Source organism: Mizuhopecten yessoensis, unplaced genomic scaffold (assembly GCF_002113885.1).
Source record: "Mizuhopecten yessoensis strain PY_sf001 unplaced genomic scaffold, ASM211388v2 scaffold5809, whole genome shotgun sequence".
NCBI classification, from domain to species: domain Eukaryota; kingdom Metazoa; phylum Mollusca; class Bivalvia; order Pectinida; family Pectinidae; genus Mizuhopecten; species Mizuhopecten yessoensis.
Window position 1 is genome coordinate 211,598 of NW_018406234.1, and position 23,334 is coordinate 234,931.

Consider the following 23,334-nt stretch of genomic DNA (forward strand, 5'->3'; position numbering starts at 1 on the left):
AGGACTAGATGTGACCAGGTTAGGTCTCTAAGATCAGTTGATGAGGACTAGATGTGACCAGGTTAGGTCTCTAAGATCAGTTGATGAGGACTAGATGGGACCAGGCTAGGTCTCTAAGTTCAGTTGATGAGGGCTAGATGTGACCAGGTTAGGTCTCTAAGATCAGTTGATGAGGACTAGATGTGACCAGGTAAGGTCTTTTAGATTTGTTGATGAGGACTAGATGTGATCAGGTTTGATCTCTAGGACTAGATGTGATCATGTTTGATCTCTAAGATCTGTTGATGAGGACTAGATGTGACCAGGTTAGGTCTGATGTGACAAGGTTAAATCATTAAGATGTAGCGGACCTGGACTGGGTCGCTCGCTGGTGACCAGGTAAATCAATTGGCTAGAGCATCTGTCTAGAGTTTGGAGGGTTTCGTGTAGAGGCATCACGATTCACTGTGATGCACTTGTACCGAGATTATTTATGTTTGATTCGATTGTCGATATATTTTTCCGGATTTTCGATACGTCACGATCTGAATATTAGTGTATGCCACCCCAGCCGAAACGTATGTGAGACGTTCAATTTCATCGCCTGATCTCTAAACCCTCATCCAATTGGCGGTGAGGATACAATTTTCACAAAATATTCACAACAAAATGGCGGGCCGCGGTAAGGAAATGAAAATTTGTGATGCTCCGGCAAGCTTCAAATCAAAAGGGTGGAAACACAAATTTGGCGCCCAACGAAATATACCCATGGAAGGTAGTATAGAGTCTCGTGTGTCTTTGGGGTCAAGGATTTTGCCAAAGGAGGGAGGAGTGTAGCGGAGCTGGACTGGGTCGATCGGAGGCAACCAGGTAGTTCAATTGGTTAGAGCGTCCATCTATAGTTTGGAGGGTCCCGGGTTCAAACCCTGGTCTGGCCGTTGCATTCTTCTTTTCCTGTTACAAAGACTTAGCTTGTTTTTCTTCTTCCGTTACTGAGTTGGGTTCCATACAGAACATTATAAACTAAGGCATATGTTGGTAGACAGTGAAAAACCTCTCGGTATATTTACATTTAAAATTTAATAAAAAGTCACTGGCTTAGATGGTGAATGCCCGTGACCAGCTGGTAGCCTGTCCAGCATGGCCTTGAAGCCCTCTAATGATGACACTGATGTTATGTCTAGAGGGAGGTTGTTCCATTGTCTGATAGTCCGTGGGTTAAAAGAGTGTATGCATCTTTGGATGCTGCAAATTCCTGAAATTTGTTGGAACCTCAGGCACCCTGCCCCCTGCCACTAGGTGTTCATGTGGGACGTCAACTAGACTATGGGTGATCTTAAACATCATGGACAGTAGGCTCTTTACACATCTAGTTGCCAAGCTCTCCCAGTCGAGTTTATGTGTCCCGCTGGTAACAGCTCCAGGAGTGTAATCACTGTAGTTGTTTTTTACGAATCTTGCTGCCCTCTGGGTGTAAAATGTTCAATTCCATTGTTTACATTTGTAAATTCACCGGAAGTTGTCAGTCAATCGAGCTCAAGAGGAAAACTGAAGATCCACTTGATGCACCCCATATGATAAACACACAGCGTGTCATTCGTAACTAGAAGACATATTGGTTCTGAATATTATGGATTTGATACTTGGGTGGTGAAATTTCTTGATAAAAAGGCCTAAAAACGGTCTCCGATTTGAGGAAGTCAGCTGTCTTCCGCTTATGCAACTTCAAGAGGAAAATAAAACTACTCAGTAAATTATCACAGTATGCAACATTCACATCTCTGATGGAGGATACAATATGTATGCAGAAGAAGTTTCCGAATCATGTTCCACCACAGAGTTTTGTTACAGAATCTGGGCAAATATTCGTTAATTCGTCAAAACTGGTTTCGTGGGTAATCATACAGGATATTCTTACAATGGATATTGGATCAACATGCATGCTGTTTAAAAATGATATAATACAAAAGTGTAACAGAAGGAAATAATCTTACCGATTCAGAATAAGACTGAATTACTAATACCGTCAAAATAATAGCAAATTGGAAACGCCAACACCACCCCGGAACTTTTATGGGGGCTGCCATTTTTAATTATTGTATATATCACTCCGCGTATTGAAAAATATAACCAACACACATATTTCTCTAACTCTTCGCAATGCCATGTATTTTTGGTCATATTTAAAAGTATGACATTGTTAAATATATCAAATATCAAAGAGAAGTAATTCAATTCATTTTGTCATGCAAATAGCTTACATTAAGCAAGAACTTTATTTCATTATCTGCGGTAAACCGGAAGAAGATTAGTCCGCCAATATTTGTTGTCCTTGGATACAGGCTGTTCTGTACAGGTGCCCCATGAGAGTCTACGTTGGAAAGTGATTTCCGATAACTCAATTTATAAACCCGTAGAAACCAACCGACAAGATACCACGAAAAAAGGACTCCTACATTCGTGTCCGTAGTGGCAAGATGACTACGGATGATGCGAAGTCGTATCTGTCAAAGAGGGAGATCCCTCGACTTTTTGAGGTGAGATGTTATCCTCGTTTTTTTGTTGATAAAATGTTGTTTTCTTTTGATTCCATGGAGCGCAATGTCAATGCTCTACATGGCGACCGTTATCGTAAATGACAGTACTCTTCAAATAAACGCTGCATGTTACTATTTGTGCATCGAATATTTAGAAAATTTTCTATTAATATATATCGAAAATTGAATAATGAGAGATTTGCTGTTGTATGGAAATGCAGCTCGTTTACGCAGGTCTGTAAGAAGATTATATTTAATCCCATTTAGGAAAGGGTCAGCGTGACATTTTGATGTGGTATAACAATGATGATTAAATCCTGTTACTTAACATAAAGACATTTACAGGAATATATTTAAGAAATACGAAATTTAAATGGCAATTACTGCAGAACATTGTACAGTATGATTGATGAAATCAGCAGTTGATGAATAGGAATTATTATCAGTGTTCGGAAAGTCACCCATCCTCCTTACACAACTTAGTTGTCAGAGCTTCCAGCTAGAATTCACAGATCCAAAGTTTAATCCCTGTCTAGCCATTTGCATTTTTGTATTAGCACGTCAGACAGCTGCTTAATATACTACCCTTTCATTTGTAAAGAACTGTCCTCCCCCTGCTGTTACTATCATTTGTATAGAACTGTCTTCCCCCTGCTGTTACTATCATTTGTATAGAATTGTCTTCCTCCTACTGTTACTATCATTTGTATAGAGCTGTCCTCCCCCTACTGAACAGTAACACTATCATGTGTATAGAACTGTCCCCCCTCTACTGTAACACTATCATTTGTATAAAACTGTCCTCCCCCTGCTGTAACGATCATTTGAATAGAACTGTCCTCCCTCTACTGTTTCTATCATTTGTATAGAAATGGTACTATCATTTGTATAGAACTGTCGTCGCCCTACTGTAACACTATCATGTGTATAGAACTGTCCTCCCCTGCTGTAACTATCATTTGTATAGAACTGGCCTCCCCTTGCTGTTACTATCATTTGTATAGAACTGTCCTCACTCTACTGTTAACATAATTTATATAAAACTGTCCTCCCCCTACTGTTACTATCATTTGTATAGAACTGTTACTACCATTTGTATAAAACTGTCCTCCCCTTACTGTTACTATCATTTGTATAGAACTGTCCTCCCCTTGCTGTTACTATCATTTGTATAGAACTGTCCTCACTCTACTGTTAACATAATTTATATAAAACTGTCCTCCCCCTACTGTTACTATCATTTGTATAGAGCTGTCCTCCCCCTACTGAACAGTAACACTATCATGTGTATAGAACTGTCCCCCCTCTACTGTAACACTATCATTTGTATAAAACTGTCCTCCCCCTGCTGTAACGATCATTTGAATAGAACTGTCCTCCCTCTACTGTTTCTATCATTTGTATAGAAATGGTACTATCATTTGTATAGAACTGTCGTCGCCCTACTGTAACACTATCATGTGTATAGAACTGTCCTCCCCTGCTGTAACTATCATTTGTATAGAACTGGCCTCCCCTTGCTGTTACTATCATTTGTATAGAACTGGCCTCCCCTGCTGTTACTATCATTTGTATAGAACTGTCCTCCCTCTACTGTTAACATAATTTATATAAAACTGTCCTCCCTCTACTGTTACTATCATTTGTATAGAACTGTTACTATCATTTGTATAAAACTGTCCTCCCCTTACTGTTACTATCATTTGTATAGAACTGTCCGCCCCCTACTGTTTCTATCATTTGTGTAGAAGTGTTACTATCATTTGTATAGAACTGTCCTCCCTCTACTGGTAACATAATTTATATAAAACTGTCCTCCCTCTACTGTTACTATCATTTGTATAGACCTGTTACTATCATTTGTATAAAACTGTCCTCCCCCTTCTGTTACTATCATTTGTATAGAACTGTCCTCCCCCTACTGTCACTATCATTTGTATAGAACTGTCCTCCCCCTACTGTTACTATCATTTATATAAAACTGTCCTCCCCCTACTGTTACTATCATTTGTATAGAACTGTTCTCCCCCTACTGTTACTATCATTTGTATAGAACTGTTACTATCATTTGTATAGAACTGTACTCCCCCTACTGTTACTATCATTTGTATAGAACTGTCCGCCCCCTACTGTTTCTATCATTTGTGTAGAAGTGTTACTATCATTTGTATAGAACTGTCCTCCCTCTACTGTTAACATAATTTATATAAAACTGTCCTCCCTCTACTGTTACTATCATTTGTATAGAACTGTCCTCCCTCTACTGGTAACATAATTTATATAAAACTGTCCTCCCTCTACTGTTACTATCATTTGTATAGAACTGTTACTATCATTTGTATAGAACTGTACTCCCCCTACTGTTACTATCATTTGTATAAAACTGTCCTCCCTCTACTGTTACTATCATTTGTATAGACCTGTTACTATCATTTGTATAAAACTGTCCTCCCTCTACTGTTACTATCATTTGTATAGACCTGTTACTATCATTTGTATAAAACTGTCCTCCCTCTACTGTTACTATCATTTGTATAGAACTGTTACTACCATTTGTATAAAACTGTCCTCCCCTTACTGTTACTATCATTTGTATAGAACTGTCCTCCCCCTACTGTTACTATCATTTGTATAAAACTGTCTTCCCCCTGCTGTTACTATCATTTGTATATAACTGTCCTCCCCTTACTGTTACTATCATTTGTATAGAACTGTCCTCCCTCTACTGGTAACATAATTTATATAAAACTGTCCTCCCTCTACTGTTACTATCATTTGTATAGAACTGTTACTATCATTTGTATAGAACTGTCCTTCCCCTACTGTTACTATCATTTGTATAGAACTGTTCTCCCCCTACTGTTACTATCATTTGTATAGAGCTGTCCTCCCCCTACTGTTACTATCATTTGTATAAAACTGTCTTCCCCCTGCTGTTACTATCATTTGTATAGAACTGTACTCCCCCTACTGTTACTATCATTTGTATAGAGCTGTCCTCCCCCTACTGTTACTATCATTTGTATAGAACTGTTACTACCATTTGTATAAAACTGTCCTCCCCTTACTGTTACTATCATTTGTATAGAGCTGTCCTCCCCCTACTGTTACTATCATTTGTATAAAACTGTCTTCCCCCTGCTGTTACTATCATTTGTATAGAACTGTCCTCCCCCTACTGTCACTATCATTTGTATAGAACTGTCCTCCCCCTGCTGTTTTTATCATTTGTATAGAACTGTCCTCCCCCTACTGTTACTATCATTTGTATAAAACTGTCCTCCCCCTACTGTAACACTATAATTTGTATAGAACTGTCCTCCCTCTGCTGTAACACTATAATTTGTATAGATCTGTCCTCCCTCTGCTGTAACACTATAATTTGTATAGAACTGTCCTCCCTTTGCTGTAACACTATAATTTGTATAGATCTGTCCTCCCTCTCCTGACTTTACAATGATTATAAATCTTCCTCTATGTTATTAGTAACACATGCACACAGCCTTTTAATTCTGTTTCGTATTAAAACTACAAAATGTTTCATTATCTTTAGTCTTGAAAGTGATAATTATGGTGGAGTGGCAGATTGTAATACTAGGATGATTGACAATTAGTTTGTAGAAACATTCTGTTCATTGTGCTGCTGGTGTCCTATATTCCAACATAATGTCATAAAGTTTAGTTAAACAGGTTTTGGGATGTCATACTAAACAATTTCATTAGACTTATTTATTCACCATACTGTGTGGATGAGTTTAAAGCACAAGCTTTGATTTGTAGTCGTTGATGACTGGTTTGATGTACCATCGCCCGACGGACCACATCAAATACCTGATTGACTGTCTGCACAAGGTACAGGACAAGGGCTCCAACAACATCACATGGAGTGCCTTTGTGGACATACGCCGAACCAAGACACCTTTGCCTCCTATCACACCTCCTGATGGCAAAAAAAGGCGATCCAGACCGTCATCTAGACAAAAGGAACCATCAAAAATAGGTACTTCTTAATCCTGTACATTTCATTCTGTGTTTTTTAACATATATATATATATATATATATATGTATTTTTTTGTTAATATCCTTTCAGAAATATTATAAACTTGTATAAGAAGGATATTTTTGAAAATGTATAGATTGACACATTCAGTGTTCTCACTCAAGTTTTGAAACAGGTGTTAATTGTTGAATATTCACCTGCTAAAATATTGACCCATAAATATTCTGGGAAAAAATAGCTGGTTCCAAGTTGATGAACAGCACTGGCTACTTTTGCTGGGAACACGCTTTTAATGAGAACACTGCACATTTGAAATGATGAAATAATGCATTTTGATATTTCATCTATAATCATAAACAGGTCGAGACTACTTTTGGTTGGATGATGGAACAGGTATACTTTATCTGTGTGGTACTGTTAAACCATCAAAAGGTCACGATTCCCCCAGTTGTATCACATGTTTTTGTATATTGGTACACTAGTGTATCTGTATGTGTATCTGTCCAATGTGTTGAACAACTCACATGTTTTGTGAGGGTCACTTTGAATCCTATAACATAAAAAGTGTGTGTTGCAATAAAGAATAGGACAAGGAAACTGCCTAATCAGAAATTTATTACTGGCAGTGACATTTGTTTCAAAATTCAGACACTAATATTTCAGCAACTCAGGGTTTATAACATAATAGATAAAACAGGTATAATAAATCAGGGTTTATAACATAATAGATAAAACAGGTATAACAAATCAGGGTTTATAACATAATAGATAAAACAGGTATAATAAATCAGGGTTTATAACATAATAGATAACACAGGTAGAACAAATCAGGGTTTATAACATAATAGATAAAACAGGGATAACAAATCAGGGTTTATAACATAATAGATAAAACAGGTATAACAAATCAGGGTTTATAACATAATAGATAAAACAGGTATAATAAATCAGGGTTTATAACATAATAGATAAAACAGGTATAATAAATCAGGATTTATAACATAAGAGATAAAACAGGTATAACAAATCAGGGTTTATAACATAATAGATAAAACAGGTATAACAAATCAGGGTTTATAACATAATAGATAAAACAGGTATAATAAATCAGGGTTTATAACATAATAGATAAAAATCATCGACAGAATTACCTCTATGAAATATTACTCCTGGGCCGGCTTACTTATGTTTTGAATATGTCTGGGTTAATTATGCACTGTTAAATTAAGGGAACAAACATGTGAATAACTCAAAATTTAAAAAAGTAGAGTAATTTGCATGTGAAATATGCAAATGGAAAGGCAACTTTTGTAAGCTCATCCAGGGGCATAGGTAGCAGTATACAGTAGAAGGTTGTGGCCATGGGTAATATTTTTGTTAATTGGCTAACCCCTGTATAATGATATGTAAAAAAAAATTAAAATTAAAACTGTTCTAAAATTGGTATAAGCATGATGAAGTGGCCTATGTGAGCTTCACATTTGTAAAAAAAAAAGATTTTTTTGGTGCGAGAATAAAATGTTGGCCATAATCCGAAAGGAAGCCTACACATGAAAAGCTAGCTTTACAGGAGGTCAAATTTTGACAACAGCACACGACGCAAAATTGCAAAAAATCAAATTTTACAACTTTACTGGGACCCAGATAATTCTGCAACCAGGTAGGTAATCTTTCATTTCAGACAGAACTTAGGAAAAAAAAAATTGTTGCGGGGGTCAAATTTTGGGTCAAAATAGCAATTTTTGGCATTTTTTGGTAATTTTTGATGTGGGAACCATGGTTTTCACACAAGTGCCATACATAGAAAAAAGAGGTGTAATCCGCTGTGTTTACATTTCCGCGACATGTGCCTTGTTTATCAGAGTCGGGCCATTTCTACTGTACACTGCTACCATAGCTTAAGCCCTTGTTTGGAGTGGATTCAGTGAGGAGCAGGTCCAGGGCCTTAATTTAAGTAGGGGGACAACAAGCAATGTTTTTCTTTTTCTGTTCGAAAATTTGCTTGATTCACCTGCGTATTATACCAGTGAATAGGCACCTACGACCCTGTCATACAATATAGTGCCTGTTAAGTTAAGTTTTGGGATGGTGTAGCATTCAAGGAAAAAACAAGATGACATCTTCATATCTTTTAGTACTTTTGCATATATATATTAAGTATGATTTAAACGATTCCAGATATCATATATAATACATTATGAAAAAAAACTTTTCAGAATTACTGATATTCATTATTTGATAGTGATTTATTATTTTTCATCATGATTAAACCCTGCAGAATGTTTAGAGTGTATGATGTGTAAACAGTATTAGCACTGTGTGAAATATTAATGGGGGCCTTTTCAAATTGAACAAGGTCCTTTGCATAGTTTAAATGGAATTATTGAAAAGGGGGGCTTTTGAAATTTTATGCTTAATAAAATGTTATTGCATTTAATGCAAACCCTATGTGAATTATACATGAATGTTTTAAATTCAATATGTATATATAATTCTAAGGTTGATGATTACTAGTGAAAGTGTCTAGCCAGATAAAACAACTTCTTTGGAATAACTAAAAGACCTATGGTGATGATTTGCCAGTAGCTTGGATGATTTTTTTTCAAGTTTGTTCCAATGATTGACCTTAGCCCAGTATCGTAAGAGGTGACTTATGCGGGAACCCCTGGTAGAGTAAAGGATTTGCTTTCATGCTTCCACCTTGGGGACATAACAATGTTTTGCTGAAGTGGGAATGGATTCTGTGCCCAGACTGGGACATACCTGGCACCTAAGTCTTTAAAAGTGGTAGATGTTATTTCCTGATAAATGTTCAGTGTTTACAGTAATCACAGCACCTGGTTTAACCTCACCATTTGAGGTAATCACGGTACCTGGTTTAACTTCAGCATTTGAGGAAACCACAGCACCTGGTTTAACCTCATCATTTGAGGTAATCACAGCTCCTGGTTTAACCTCTCCATTTGAGGTAATCACAGCTCCTGGTTTAACCTCACCATTTGACGTAATCACAGTACCTGGTTTAACTTCAGCATTTGAGGTAATCACAGCTCCTGGTTTAACCTCGCCATTTGAGGTAATCACAGCTCCTGGTTTAACCTCGCCATTTGAGGTAATCACAGCTCCTGGTTTAACCTCACCATTTGAAGTAATCACAGCACCTGGTGTAACCTCACCATTTGAGGTAATGACAGTACCTGGTTTAACTTCAGAATTTGAGGTAATCACAGCACCCGGTTTAACCTCACCATTTGAAGTAATCACAGCACCTGGTGTAACCTCACCATTTGAGGTGATCACAGCACCTGGTTTAACCTCCCCATTTGAGGTAATCACAGTACCTGGTTTAACTTCAGCATTTGAGGTAATCACAGCTCCTGGTTTAACCTCGCCATTTGAGGTAATCACAGTACCTGGTTTAACTTCAGAATTTGAGGTAATCACAGCACCTTGTTTAACCTCACCATTTGAGATAATCACAGCACCTGGTTTCACCTCACCATTTGAGGTAATCACAGCACCTGGTTTAACCTCACCATTTGAGGTAATCACAATAACTGGTTTACCCGTTGTCAGTATAATGTGACTGGGACTGTGCTGCGTGCCTTTGGCATGATATTTCAACGAGGTAGCAGTAGCACTCAAAAGTCAGCATCAGATCCATGCTATTGCATGAAGGCAAATAAAACAACATACCCCTTTGAGGACACAATTATTTACACATAGTGTAATGATTATGAAAAGATAACAGTGTCTATTAAACTACAGAATATTTAATGATAGATATTCAAATGATGTACCAAACAAATAGTCAAATTCACTCATCCTTTTCATCAAAATAAATGTAGACTTGTGTCAAATTTGATATATATGATATACAGATCTAGCATTGAGTGTATTGTGCCTTATTGTGTCATTATATCCACTGTGCTGTTATGATAATACTACTCCAGGGTTGACTGACAATCACCATGATCACTATATTTACACATTATATCTGTATATATAATATATTGGTGTGCTGTTAATCGCTTGGATTGAATCCTATTTTATTTGTATAAGTTGCTGCATGAGCCGCTGGATGATGCTAATAATTAACCAATACTGGGAGCTTTAATTTTTTTATGAACTTTGAAATCAATAGGAGAAAACTGTACTGTTTGTTTTACTGTTGCTCTGAGATCTACCCGAGCTATATATAGGTAAGGTTATGGATGAGCTCCTGTCCTTGGTAAAGTTAACAGCTATTGGGTAGTAAACAGGCCACTGTATAGCATTCCTAGCTGGCATGTTTTACTAGTAGATGGTTGAGTATCATGTGGTACTAATACGTTTTACTATAGATGGTACAGTGTCATGGTACTTATACAGCCAAATTGTAATCAACATCTTAGGTATGGCTGTAGATAGGATTAATTAAGGTATATATATATAGTACTGAATATCCAATGTATGGCTGTAGATATGATAAGTTTAGTCGAGGTATAGTACTGAATATCCAATGTATGGCTGTAGATATGATAAGTTTAGTCGAGGTATAATACTGAATATCCAATGTATGTCTGTAGATATGATAAGTTTAGTCTAGGTATAGTACTGAATATCCAATGTATGGCTGAAGATATGATGAGTTTAGTTGAGGTATTAGTACTGAATATCCAATGTATGGTTGTAATTATCAGATAAGTTTAGTTGAGGTATAGTACTGAACATCCAAAGTATGGCTGTATATCAGATAAGTTTAATTATCTGAAGTTCAGTAGAGAGATACAGCAGTACCTAATTAGGGCCCCGTATCGGAGATATGGGTGCCCTATAGTAGTCTGTCTGTCTGTCTGTCCACAAATTTTGTTCCTGGCTGATAACTTTGGTATTAATTGACCGATGTACATGAAACTTGGTCACGATGTTCAGTTCACAAAAATACACATTAAGGTAAAAAGTCAAGGTCAAAGGTAAGGGTCATAAGGTTCAAAGGTCAAGGTCAAGTTTTACATCCTTTCACTGATGAACATTTTGTTATGATATTATGAAGCAAAGTTGATCAGAATTAAACAATGAGTCAACTGACCAAAGGTCAAGGTCATCGGGTCAGGGTTCAAGGTCAAATTTTGTAGCTTTTCACTGGTGAACATTTCGCTATGACACTTTGAAGCAATGTTGCTCAGAATTAAACAAGGAGTCAAGGTCACTGGGTTAAAGGTGAAGGTTAAATTTGTACTTTTTCCCTGATGAAAATTTTGTTATGACATTGTGAAGCAATGTTGTTCAGAACTTAACACAGAGTCAACTGACCTTAGGTCCAGGCTACGGTGTCCAAAGGGTCAAGGTCAAGTTTTGCCTTTTTTACTGATGAACATTTTGTTATGATATTAAGAAGCAAAGTTGGTCGGAATTAAAGAATAAGACAACTGACCAAAGATCAGGGTCACTGGATTAATGGTCAGGGTCTTTTGGGTCCAAAGGTCAAAGACAATGTGGATCTCTGACTTTGACCCTGGCTCTTGATGGAGGAGGTAAATAAGGTGAAATAAAACAAATCAAAGCTAACAAATGAGTATTGCACCGGTATTTACATTTCTGTTAGCCCAGTCAAGTTGGAGGTGGAAGGAAACAAGACTCACATCATAGTACATGTAAAATGTATATTTTGCTTCCTTGTGATTCTTTTTGAAGTTCAAATGTCAAACGTCAAGCTCAACTACATGTATATGGGCAGATTGCTTCTTGATGGTTATGGGGGATATATTGCCACAAGACGGGGCCCTTACTGACCTAGTTAGTCTGGTGTACTAGGGGTGTTTGGCTGAGCAGATCAGTTATATAAGGTAGGACTGCTGGTGTGGTAGATTACCCAGCTCTGAGGTAATTTGAGGTACGACCAACAGGGGTTACTTTAATCAGTGGTGTGTATTGATTTATTGATGTTTTTACTGAGATCCCATGTTTTTTACGGCTGAGTGCAGGACTCATTAAGCTGTGGTTTATGTCTTCCACAAGTCAGTGTTAAACATATATCTGTATAATTTCACAAATTGACTTGTAATAATTATTTACTCCATTGGAAAATATGTATTTGGGTCAAAAAGTTGTTAACATTGACACAACTGTAATAAATTAGATGGCTGATATCTATTAAAAAGCTAGTGTAGCACTACCTCTAAACAAACAAATACATAAAGCAACTTAACGTGAATATCACCAGGATTATAAGTCTTCAATACCACTGGATAAGTCATATTGTTACTGAAGTATAGCAGGTTATTTAAGAAAGAAATCACATTTTGAGTTCTAATAATGCAAATGCAAAATAATGAACTAAGTATCCCAGTCCCACTGCAGATAAAACACTAAAAACATCCATTGAAGTTTTTCTAACACACAATAACCTGCAATTAAATTTAATTTTGGATAGAGCGTTATAGAATTGCAGGGCAAGCGTATGTGACTCAGGGCCAGCATGTTAGTGACCCAGGGCCAGCATGTTAGTGACCCAGGGCCAGTGTAAGTGCCTCAAGGCCAGTGTAAGTGGCTCAGGGCCAGTGCAAGTGACTCAGGGCCAGTGTAAGTGGCTAAGGGCCAGCATATTAGTGACAGGGCCAGTGTAAGTGACTCAGGGCCAGTGTAGAGTGACTCGGGGCCAGTGGAGAGGGACTCCGGGTCAGTGAATGTAACTAGGGGCCAATGAAGGTGACTCTGGGCCAGTGTAGAGTGACCCAGGGCCAGTGTAAAGTGACTAGGGGCCACTATGTGGAGTGACACAGGATGACCAGTGTAAGTGACTCGGGGCCAGTGTATGTGACTCGGGGCCAGTGTATGTGACTCGGGGCCAGTGTAGAGTGCCTTGGTGCCAGTGTAGAATGACTCAGGGCCAGTGTAGAGTGACTCAGTGCCAGTGTAGAATGACTCAGGGCCAGTGTAGAGTGATTCAGTGCCAGTGTAGAATGACTAAGGGCCAGTGTAGAGTGACTCAGGGCCAGTGAAGGTGACTCAGGGCCAGTAAAAGGGACTCGGGGCCACTGTGTGGTGTGACTCGGCGCCAGTGTTGAGTGACTACGGGTCAGTGAAGGTAACTCGGGGCCAATGAAGGTGACTCGGGGCCAGTGTAGAGTGACTTGGGCCCAGTGTAGAGTGACTCAGGGCCAGTGTAGAGCAACTCTGGGCCAGTGTAGAGTGACTCAGGCCAGTGTTAATGACTCGGCGCCAGTGTATGTGACTCAGGGTCAGTGAATGTGACTAAGAGCCAATGTTCTTACTGCTGACAAGGAAGATTACAAAACTTTAGTTAGAGCAACAGTTTAATGATCAAACACTGTTGTAGATCAATTATATTTTGATCATTTTATCTTTATTATTGTTTTCATAAAATTCTGCAAAGTATGGTTTTCTCTTCAGAAATGATTTATCACTGCTATAATCACCATGCAGGAAAAATGAACTCTAATGCATAGTTTTGGTTTTTGGTAGTGTTTTGGGTATCATTAATTATTTAAACACAATTCTAATGGTCTTTAAAACTGAATGAAAATGATGAATGTAAAAATGCTGCATTGATTTTGATGTGATAAGGTTTTTACGGTAGATCTAATTCTTTAATGGTGTACCCAGTAAGGCATCTTTGACTAATTAATAAAGTTTGACCATGTTCAAATGACAAGAAACAAACATAATGCAAAATGAATTTATAACTTGTGTTCCCTTGACAGAGGAGGACAAGAAGAATCTTGATGACAAGAAGGCGTCACCCTTACCTCCGATCACCAAGAGTGAGGACGGCGTGCCTGATGTACCAGTCATACTCATTGTGGGTAGGTATAATGTTCACCGAGTCAGGATACTGATGTTCTGGTTCATAGATGGTGTTCTTTTTTCCTTCTGACCTTGTTTTTACAAAGTTATGGACCTTTGTTGAAAAATCCTTGTCCAGACAACTCCTCCAAAACTACAAGGCCAATTTTAACTAAGGTTTTCAGCTATGGTAACTTCCACCTGAAGTTGTTCATCCAGGCATTTTTTTTTTTATTTTGAGCCTTTTTTACAAAATTATGGCCCTTTGTTGAAAAACTCTTGCCCGGACAACTTCTCCAAAACTACTGGGCCAATTTCAATGGAAGTTTTCAGATATGGTAACTATATATATACCCCCTGATGTTGTGCATCCAGGTATTTTTTTCCAAACCTTTTTTATGGAGGGCGTTTTGTTGAAAAATCCTTGTCCTGACAAATTCTCCTAATCTATTGGCCAATTTAAAAGTTTACAGATATGGTAACTGCCCCCTGATGTTGTGCATCCAAGTAGTACTTTTTCATTCCGGTCCTTTTAAAAGGAGTTATGGGCCTTTGTTGAAAAAAAACTATGGGCTTTTGTCTGTCTCCTAAACTACTGATCCGATTGCAATGAAAGTTTAGAGATATGGTAATTACCCCCTGATGTCGTGCATCAGGGTAATATTTTACTCATTTCAACCCTTTTTTCAGGAGTAATGACCCTTTGTTAAAAATCTTTGTCCTGACAACTCTTCCTTAACTTCTAGAACTATTTCAGCAAAACTGGCTCATCTGGGTTAACAATATTTGGTTCGCAAGTATGTTTTGCCATTGGGAGGGAGTACAGAAAGTATGTCACTTACCTATAGAATAAAGAAATCATTACTGGTGGGAGACTATGGATTGCTTTGCAATACTTTACCTTACTTAGCCTTTGGCTTACAGTTCTGGTTTATATAGGAGCGGAGGTATTCATAAGCCTTTGGCTTCAAGTCTCTTAAACCCATCTACAGATTTAGTTTAAATTTACATCATTTAGGTAAGAGGTTTTGATTTAATTATTTGTACTTGACATTCTATCCATTTTAAACAATTTTCTGTGATTTGGTCAGGTGGTCCAGGCAGTGGGAAGCTGACACAAGTGAAACTGTTACAGAAGACATACCCAGGATGGGTGCATCTGTCCATGGGAGACCTGCTGAGGTCAGAGATCGCAGACAAGGGGTCAGCCGAGGACAAGTGGGAGATGATCGGTGATCTTGTCAACAGAGGAGAGATGGCTCCAGAGGTATTCATGGTTAAGAGCTTGAGGCCAGCGATTCACATACATTCATTGATGCAATTAAGAAGGGAGACAATAGGTTTATTGATTAGAAAATATCTAAGAATATAGTGATTGAGGTTAATAAGATATAAAGACATCTTATTATTAGGTAGGGAAGGGGAAAATAAATTGATTTGTTTGAAGCTGTCAGTTTTTGAAGAGAATATTCCTATCGGATATTATCTAATGTTTCATAGAGCTGACAAACATATGTTATTGCTTTCCTAGCCATGTTACAGGTGTATACTGTCAGAGTGGATCTCTATGTTGATATAAGTTACTGTCAATGATCTATAAATATAATGATGGTGACCTGAAGAATAAATATAACTTAAGAAATATCATCCAAATATTAAACATAAAAAACAATGTTCAGGCGAAACTGGTGGACCACACTAATAAACCCAAGAAAACCAGTCCCTAGTTTGTTGAGATTGATGTAACCTTTTAGATTTATCCAAACATTAATATGCATTAAAAGTTACATAAACATCTGGGTAAGTTTGCTATTGTCAAATTGCCAGCATGAACTTCATCTTACAGGACATCACAGCAGACCTCATCCTCAAAAGTCTGAAGAGCCACCCCAAAGCTGAGGGTTTCATTCTGGAGGGCTACCCCCGTACAGTCACCCAGATGAAGGAGTTTGACAAAATTGTAATTTTCCTTGATCTATTTTTTCAATCTTTAAGCACACTAAATTTTTATCTGTCTTAATGTTTTGGCTAAGTGAACAGCAAAGTAAGAACACAACCAATCAAAGTACCAAGGATATTTATCTGTTTGACTCTACATCAGTGTTAGGAATAGATAAGGATGTCAGTGATTGTCAAGGTCGTTTATACTAATCAATTGTATCTTATTATATTTAACTGTTACATTTTTATTTTACAATGTCATTTGTACTTCTCAATTATGGGATCATATTAACTGTCTATAAATTATATAATTATTATATTTATTGTTGAATTATAATGTTATTTCCATTATTTTATCGTAGTTTTGGAAAATATTGTTTAAATAAGATTTTTTCTATAAGGTATGTTGAATGTGCAGGTTGGTCGGTTGGACATGGCCTTTATGCTAGACTGTGACGAGCACTGCTGCACACAGAGGTTGTTACAGAGGGGCAAACAGGAGGGCAGAGTCCATGACAACATTAACGCTGTACAGCGCCGCCTCACAGCCTTCAAAAATAACACACTACCTGCTGCCAAAGTCCTTGATGACAGGGGCAAACTCTTTGTGGTAATTAAAAAAAATCCTAACATGATAAAAGTATTATTAACACAGGTTTTATATTGTCTATTTGTCTATTAGTGTTGCCAGGCTGTGATCAATCATTGTAGTCCTGTTTATGTTCTCAGTACTTGTCTGTTTATCTATTAGTGTTGCCAGGCTGTGATCAATCATTGTGATCCTATTTATGTTCTCAGTACTTGTCTATTTGTCTATTAGTGTTGCCAGTCTGTGATCAATCATTGTGGTCCTTTTTATGTTCTCAGTACTTGTCTGTTTGTCTATTAGTGTTCCCAGGCTGTGATCAATCATTGTGGTCCTATTTATGTTCTCAGTACTTGTTTGTGTATCTATTAGTGTTCCCAGGCTGTGATCAATCATTGTGGTCCTATTTATTTTCTCAGTACTTGTCTATTGGTCTATTAGTGTTGCCAGGCTGTGATCAATCGTTGTGGTCCTATTTATGTTTTCAGTACTTGTCTGTTTATCTATTAGTGTTGCCAGGCTGTGATCAATCATTGTGGTCCTTTTTATGTTCTCAGTACTTGTCTATTGGTCTATTAGTGTTGCCAGGCTGTGATCAATCGTTGTGGTCCTATTTATGTTCTCAGTACTTGTCTATTTGTCTATTAGTGTTCCCAGGCTGTGATCAATCATTGTGGTTCTATTTATGTTCTCAGTACTTGTCTATTTGTCTATTAGTGATGCCAGGCTGTGATCAATCATTGTGGTCCTTTTTATGTTCTCAGTACTTGTCTATTGGTCTATTAGTGTTGCCAGGCTGTGATCAATCGTTGTGGTCCTATTTATGTTTTCAGTACTTGTCTGTTTGTCTATTAGTGTTGCCAGGCTTTGATCAATTATTGTGGTCCTATTTATGTTCTCAGTACTTGTCTATTGGTCTATTAGTGTTGCCAGGCTGTGATCAATCGTTGTGGTCCTATTTATGTTCTCAGTACTTGTCTGTTTATCTATTAGTGTTCCCAGGCTGTGATCAATCATTGTGGTTCTATTTATGTTCTCAGTACTTGTCTATTTGTCTATTAGTGATGCCAGGCTGTGATCAATCATTGTGGTCCTTTTTATGTTCTCAGTACTTGTCTGTTTGTCTATTAGTGTTCCCAGGCTGTGACCAATCATTGTGGTCCTATTTATGTTCTCAGTACTTGTTTGTGTATCTATTAGTGTTCCCAGGCTGTGATCAATCATTGTGGTCCTATTTATTTTCTCAGTACTTGTCTATTGGTCTATTAGTGTTGCCAGGCTGTGATCAATCGTTGTGGTCCTATTTATGTTCTCAGTACTTGTCTGTTTATCTATTAGTGTTGCCAGGCTGTGATCAATCATTGTGGTCCTTTTTATGTTCTCAGTACTTCTTCAGGGTACTGATCACCAGCTTCTACAATTTGAAGATTAACAGAAGGCAGTTTTAATCTGTCACAAATATTTGTTATACTGTTAAAAAATGTGTGTAAATATTTGGGCTTTGGCTCTTTTCAATTGATCACAACATGAACATTTTCTCATTTGGCAATGAGCAATTATTCATATAATTTATAAATACATATATATGTGTGTGGACAATTTTTTGCACTGGAATACTCAACTTAAAAAAAGCAAGTATTTCTTCATCGAACATTTCTCAATATGATGTTAGGGTACTCACCAGAAAACCAGTTGATTGTGTCAGGCAATCTAAATAAGACATTTTACTGTTCATATTGGTCCTAATTTGTCTGGAATCCTCTTAACTAAGTAGAAACAGATTCCATTGCTAACCAAGTTTCTTATCTAACAGATAAACGCAGACAGGGACATAAAGGAGATTGCCTTTGAGCTTGGACAATGCTTCCAAAAATCTATTTTTGGAGACAAAAAAGGCAAAAAGTTGGGTAAGTCCTGTACACATATTGTCAAATTTGATCTGAGACAGAAGGTCTGCACTATATATATATGTGTTGTTGGTGTGAACTAAATCTGCACACAATATCTAAACCTCCATCTGTCGGGTCTTAAGCTTCAACTCTAATAGTCTGTGATTGAAATATTTGACTGAGAGCTAGCTACATCTCAAATAGGTAGATACAAGAAAAGTGCACTGAGAGCTAGACCTCTGGCTGTATCAGAAAGGTTTGACTGTGAGCTAGACCTCAGGCTGTATCAGAAAGGTTTGCCTGAGAGCTAGATCTCAGATAGGCTGTATAATAAAGGTTTGACTGCGAGCTAGACCTCAGGCTGTATCAGAAAGTTTTGACTGCGAGCTAGACCTCAGGCTGTATCAGAAAACTTGACTGAGAGCTAGACCTCAGACTGTATCAGAAAGGTTTGCCTGAGAGCTAGATCTAAGATAGGCTGTATAATAATGGTAACACTGAGAGCTAGACCTCAGGCTGTATCAGAAAGGTTTGACTGAGAGCTAGACCTCAGGCTGTATCAGAAAGGTTTGACTGAAAGCTAGACCTAAGATAGGCTGTATAATAAAGGTTTGACTGAGAGCTAGACCTCAGGCTGTATCAGAAAGTTTTGACTGAGAGCTAGACCTCAAGCTGTATCAGAAAGGTTTGACTGAGAGCTAGACATCAGGCTGTATCAGAAAGGTTTGAGTGAGAGCTTGACCTCAGGCTGTATCAGAAAGGTTGCACTGATAGCTAGACCTCAGATATGCTTCATTGGAAAGTCCTGAATGAGAGCTAGTGCTCAGAAAGGCTCTGTCAGAAAGTTTTGACTGAGCGCTTCCTGTCCGTTAGCTTGTAAAGGATATATTTTTGATTGAGAGCTAGAGCTCATATAGGCTGTATAAGAAAGTTCTGACTGAGAGATACATCTCAAGTGATCTCATTTACAGTTGTAGTTCTCAGTCAGAATTACACTCTCAAACTTTATTAAGTGCAACACTTGGGGTGGCATGTAGAAGAAAGTTTGGATTGAGAGCAAAGTTTGATGAGTGTGAAACTAAACCTTATTCAGTGACTGAAGCTGACCCGGTGAATCTCAGACCAGAACACTTGACCCCAGATATCTTGACTATTACTCACACAGATGTTTGTAAACTAGTCTTGTAAGGCACGTGTATATCATATCGTGGAAAGATCAGAGCTCCTTCTTTTGTCCTCGAACTGCTTTCTTTTTTATATAGCTTTCAGCATTTTTTGGTGCATCTTTTTTTAAAATTTGGATGATGAAAATGTTGTCCTATTGCTGTTGTTGAAATATTTTAGTTTTAGAGACTTTTGAAATTGGGGCTTTTTTGAAGCATCTTTATTTATAAGAATGAAGATGAACCCATTACTCTGTCATTACTAAACAATTGTTATCCATTCATCAAACACCAATTACTAACATATATCTCTCACAAAGTCCTTTTGAAACAGGTGTTCATATCCAGGTTTAAAGCTTCTGTGAAAAAACCCAAAAACAAAATGATTCACATTTTCACATTTTATGGTGTTGCTTATATTATGTTTCCTCTGTGACGTCAGTCGATCTATACGTAAGTCTCCCTGCCTACTCGCTAGAAGCTTTAGATTTAAAAGGAGCAATCAAATTGGACAGAAGCTATCTGAAGGCTGTTGAAGATTTCCAGTTTTAAATGGACACAAAATTGAGGTGTGTAGAAAATTGTGGAGTTTTACTTATTTGTGAGTTTGATGGATTTAACTTGAATAGGTGTAAGGATTTATCGTACACAGTTTTTACCCCTTATCATAAAACCTTGTGTAGTGCATGTTCTTCAGGAAATAATCCCACTTTCATTCCATACCACATTTACCGTCCTCATTTGTAGTGTCCATACTTCTTGTTAAGCAGGATACAGTTTTCATTAACATTTTTAAGAAATGTACATTTAAACCAATGTAATCATTGTATACCCAATGGTACAGTACCTAAATATAATTACATTTGTTCAGTGACTAATTATAACATCATATATGTTATACCGTACCTAAACATAACTTATATTTATTCAGTGACTAATTATAACATCATATATGTTATACCGTACCTAAACATAACTTATATCTATTCAGTGACTAATTATAACATCATATATGTTATACCGTACCTAAACATAACTTATATCTATTCAGTGACTAATCATAACATCATATATGTTATACCGTACCTAAACATAACTTATATCTATTCAGTGACTAATCATAACATCATATATGTTATACTGTACCAAAATATAATTACATTTGTTCAGTGACTAATCATAACATCATATATGTTATACTGTACCAAAATATAATTTCATTTGTTCAGTGACTAATCATAACATCATATATGTTATACTGTACCTAAATATAATTACAGTTGTTCAGTGACTAATTATAACATCATATATGTTATACCGCACCTAAATATAACTTATATTTATTTAGTGACTAATGACAACATCACATATGTTATACTGTACCTAAATATAACTTATATTTATTTAGTGACTAATTATGAAATAATATATGTTATACCCAGTGGTACATATAACTTATATTTATTCAGTGACTAATGACAACATCACATATGTTACACTGTACCTAAATATAACTTATATTTATTCAGTGACTAATTATGAAATAATATAAGTTATACTGTACCTAAATATAACTTATATTTATTCAGTGACTAATGATAACATCACATATGTTATACTGTACCTAAATATAGCTTATATTTATTCAGTGACTAATTATAAAATAATATATGTTATACCGTACCTAAATATAACTTATATTTGTTCAGTGACTAATGACAACATCACATATGTTATACTGTACCTAAATATAACTTATATTAATTCAGTGACTAATTATGAAATAATATATGTTATACTGTACCTAAATATAACTTATATTTATTTAGTGACTAATGACAACATCACATATGTTATACTGTACCTAAATATAACTTATATTTATTTAGTGACTAATGACAACATCACATATGTTATACTGTACCTAAATATAGCTTATATTTATTCAGTGACTAATTATAAAATAATATATGTTATACCGTACCTAAATATAACTTATATTTATTCAGTGAGTAATGATAACATCACATATGTTATACTGTACCTAAATATAACTTATATTAATTCAGTGACTAATTATGAAATAATATATGTTATACTGTACCTAAATATAACTTATATTAATTCAGTGACTAATTATGAAATAATATATGTTATACTGTACCTAAATATAACTTATATTAATTCAGTGACTAATTATGAAATAATATATGTTATACTGTACCTAAATATAACTTATATTTATTCAGTGACTAATTATAACATCATATATGTTATACCGCACCTAAATATAACTTATATTTATTTAGTGACTAATTATGAAATAATATATATTATACCCAGTGGTACATATAACTTATATTTATTCAGTGACTAATGACAACATCACATATGTTACACTGTACCTAAATATAACTTATATTTATTCAGTGACTAATGATAACATCACATATGTTATACTACATCATATATGTTATACCGCACCTAAATATAACTTATATTTATTTAGTGACTAATTATGAAATAATATAAGTTATACCCAGTGGTACATATAACTTATATTTATTCAGTGACTAATGACAACATCACATATGTTACACTGTACCTAAATATAACTTATATTTATTCAGTGACTAATGATAACATCACATATGTTATACTACATCATATATGTTATACCGCACCTAAATATAACTTATATTTATTTAGTGACTAATTATAACATCATATATGTTATACCGTACCTAAATATAACTTATATTTATTCAGTGACTAATGATAACATCACATATGTTATACTGTACCTAAATATAGCTTATATTTATTCAGTGACTAATTATAAAATAATATATGTTATACTGTACCTAAATATAACTTATATTTATTTAGTGACTAATTATGAAATAATATATGTTATACCCAGTGGTACATATAACTTATATTTATTCAGTGACTAATGACAACATCACATATGTTACACTGTACCTAAATATAACTTATATTTATTCAGTGACTAATTATAACATCATATATGTTATACTGTACCTAAATATAACTAATATTTATTCAGTGACTAATTATAACATCATATATGTTATACCGTACCTAAATATAACTTATGTTTATTCAGTGACTAATTATAACATCATATATGTTATACCGTACCTAAATATAACTTATGTTTATTCAGTGACTAATTATAACATCATATATGTTATACCGTACCTAAATATTATTGTGTGTAATACAATAACCAAAATACATTAGTAAAATAAAACTGAATATAACATGATATGGTATATTAAAAGAATAAATATTAGACGATGTGTAATACAATACATGATATATTACAATGTACAGTTGTGGGACCGCACAACGCACCAAAAATAGCGTGCGCACACCGTGCATACATCGTTCACACACCGTCCGCACATCGTCCACACATGGTGC

General features: G+C 36.0%; 2 protein-coding genes across 5 annotated transcripts in view; one reads left to right on the forward strand and one right to left on the reverse strand.

Annotated features, from left to right (window-relative positions):
- The window catches only part of LOC110451141 (GPI-anchor transamidase-like), a 15,645-nt gene extending 13,547 nt beyond the window's left edge, over positions 1-2,098 (reverse strand). Inside the window, exon 1 of the mRNA XM_021499000.1 lies at positions 1,974-2,098. Within this exon, the coding sequence (XP_021354675.1) occupies positions 1,974-2,066 (93 nt within the window). The 5' untranslated portion in view covers positions 2,067-2,098. The remainder of the gene's footprint in view (positions 1-1,973) is intronic.
- A 201-nt stretch (positions 2,099-2,299) lies between these two features.
- The window catches only part of LOC110451142 (adenylate kinase isoenzyme 5-like), a 97,022-nt gene continuing 75,987 nt past the window's right edge, over positions 2,300-23,334 (forward strand). For all 4 annotated transcript variants that reach the window (XM_021499001.1, XM_021499002.1, XM_021499004.1 and 1 more), the window contains exons 1-7: positions 2,300-2,516; positions 6,297-6,516; positions 14,224-14,325; positions 15,397-15,572; positions 16,152-16,265; positions 16,665-16,856; positions 18,646-18,739. In XM_021499001.1, the coding sequence (XP_021354676.1) occupies positions 2,457-2,516; positions 6,297-6,516; positions 14,224-14,325; positions 15,397-15,572; positions 16,152-16,265; positions 16,665-16,856; positions 18,646-18,739 (958 nt within the window). In that variant the 5' untranslated portion in view covers positions 2,300-2,456. The remainder of the gene's footprint in view (positions 2,517-6,296; positions 6,517-14,223; positions 14,326-15,396; positions 15,573-16,151; positions 16,266-16,664; positions 16,857-18,645; positions 18,740-23,334) is intronic.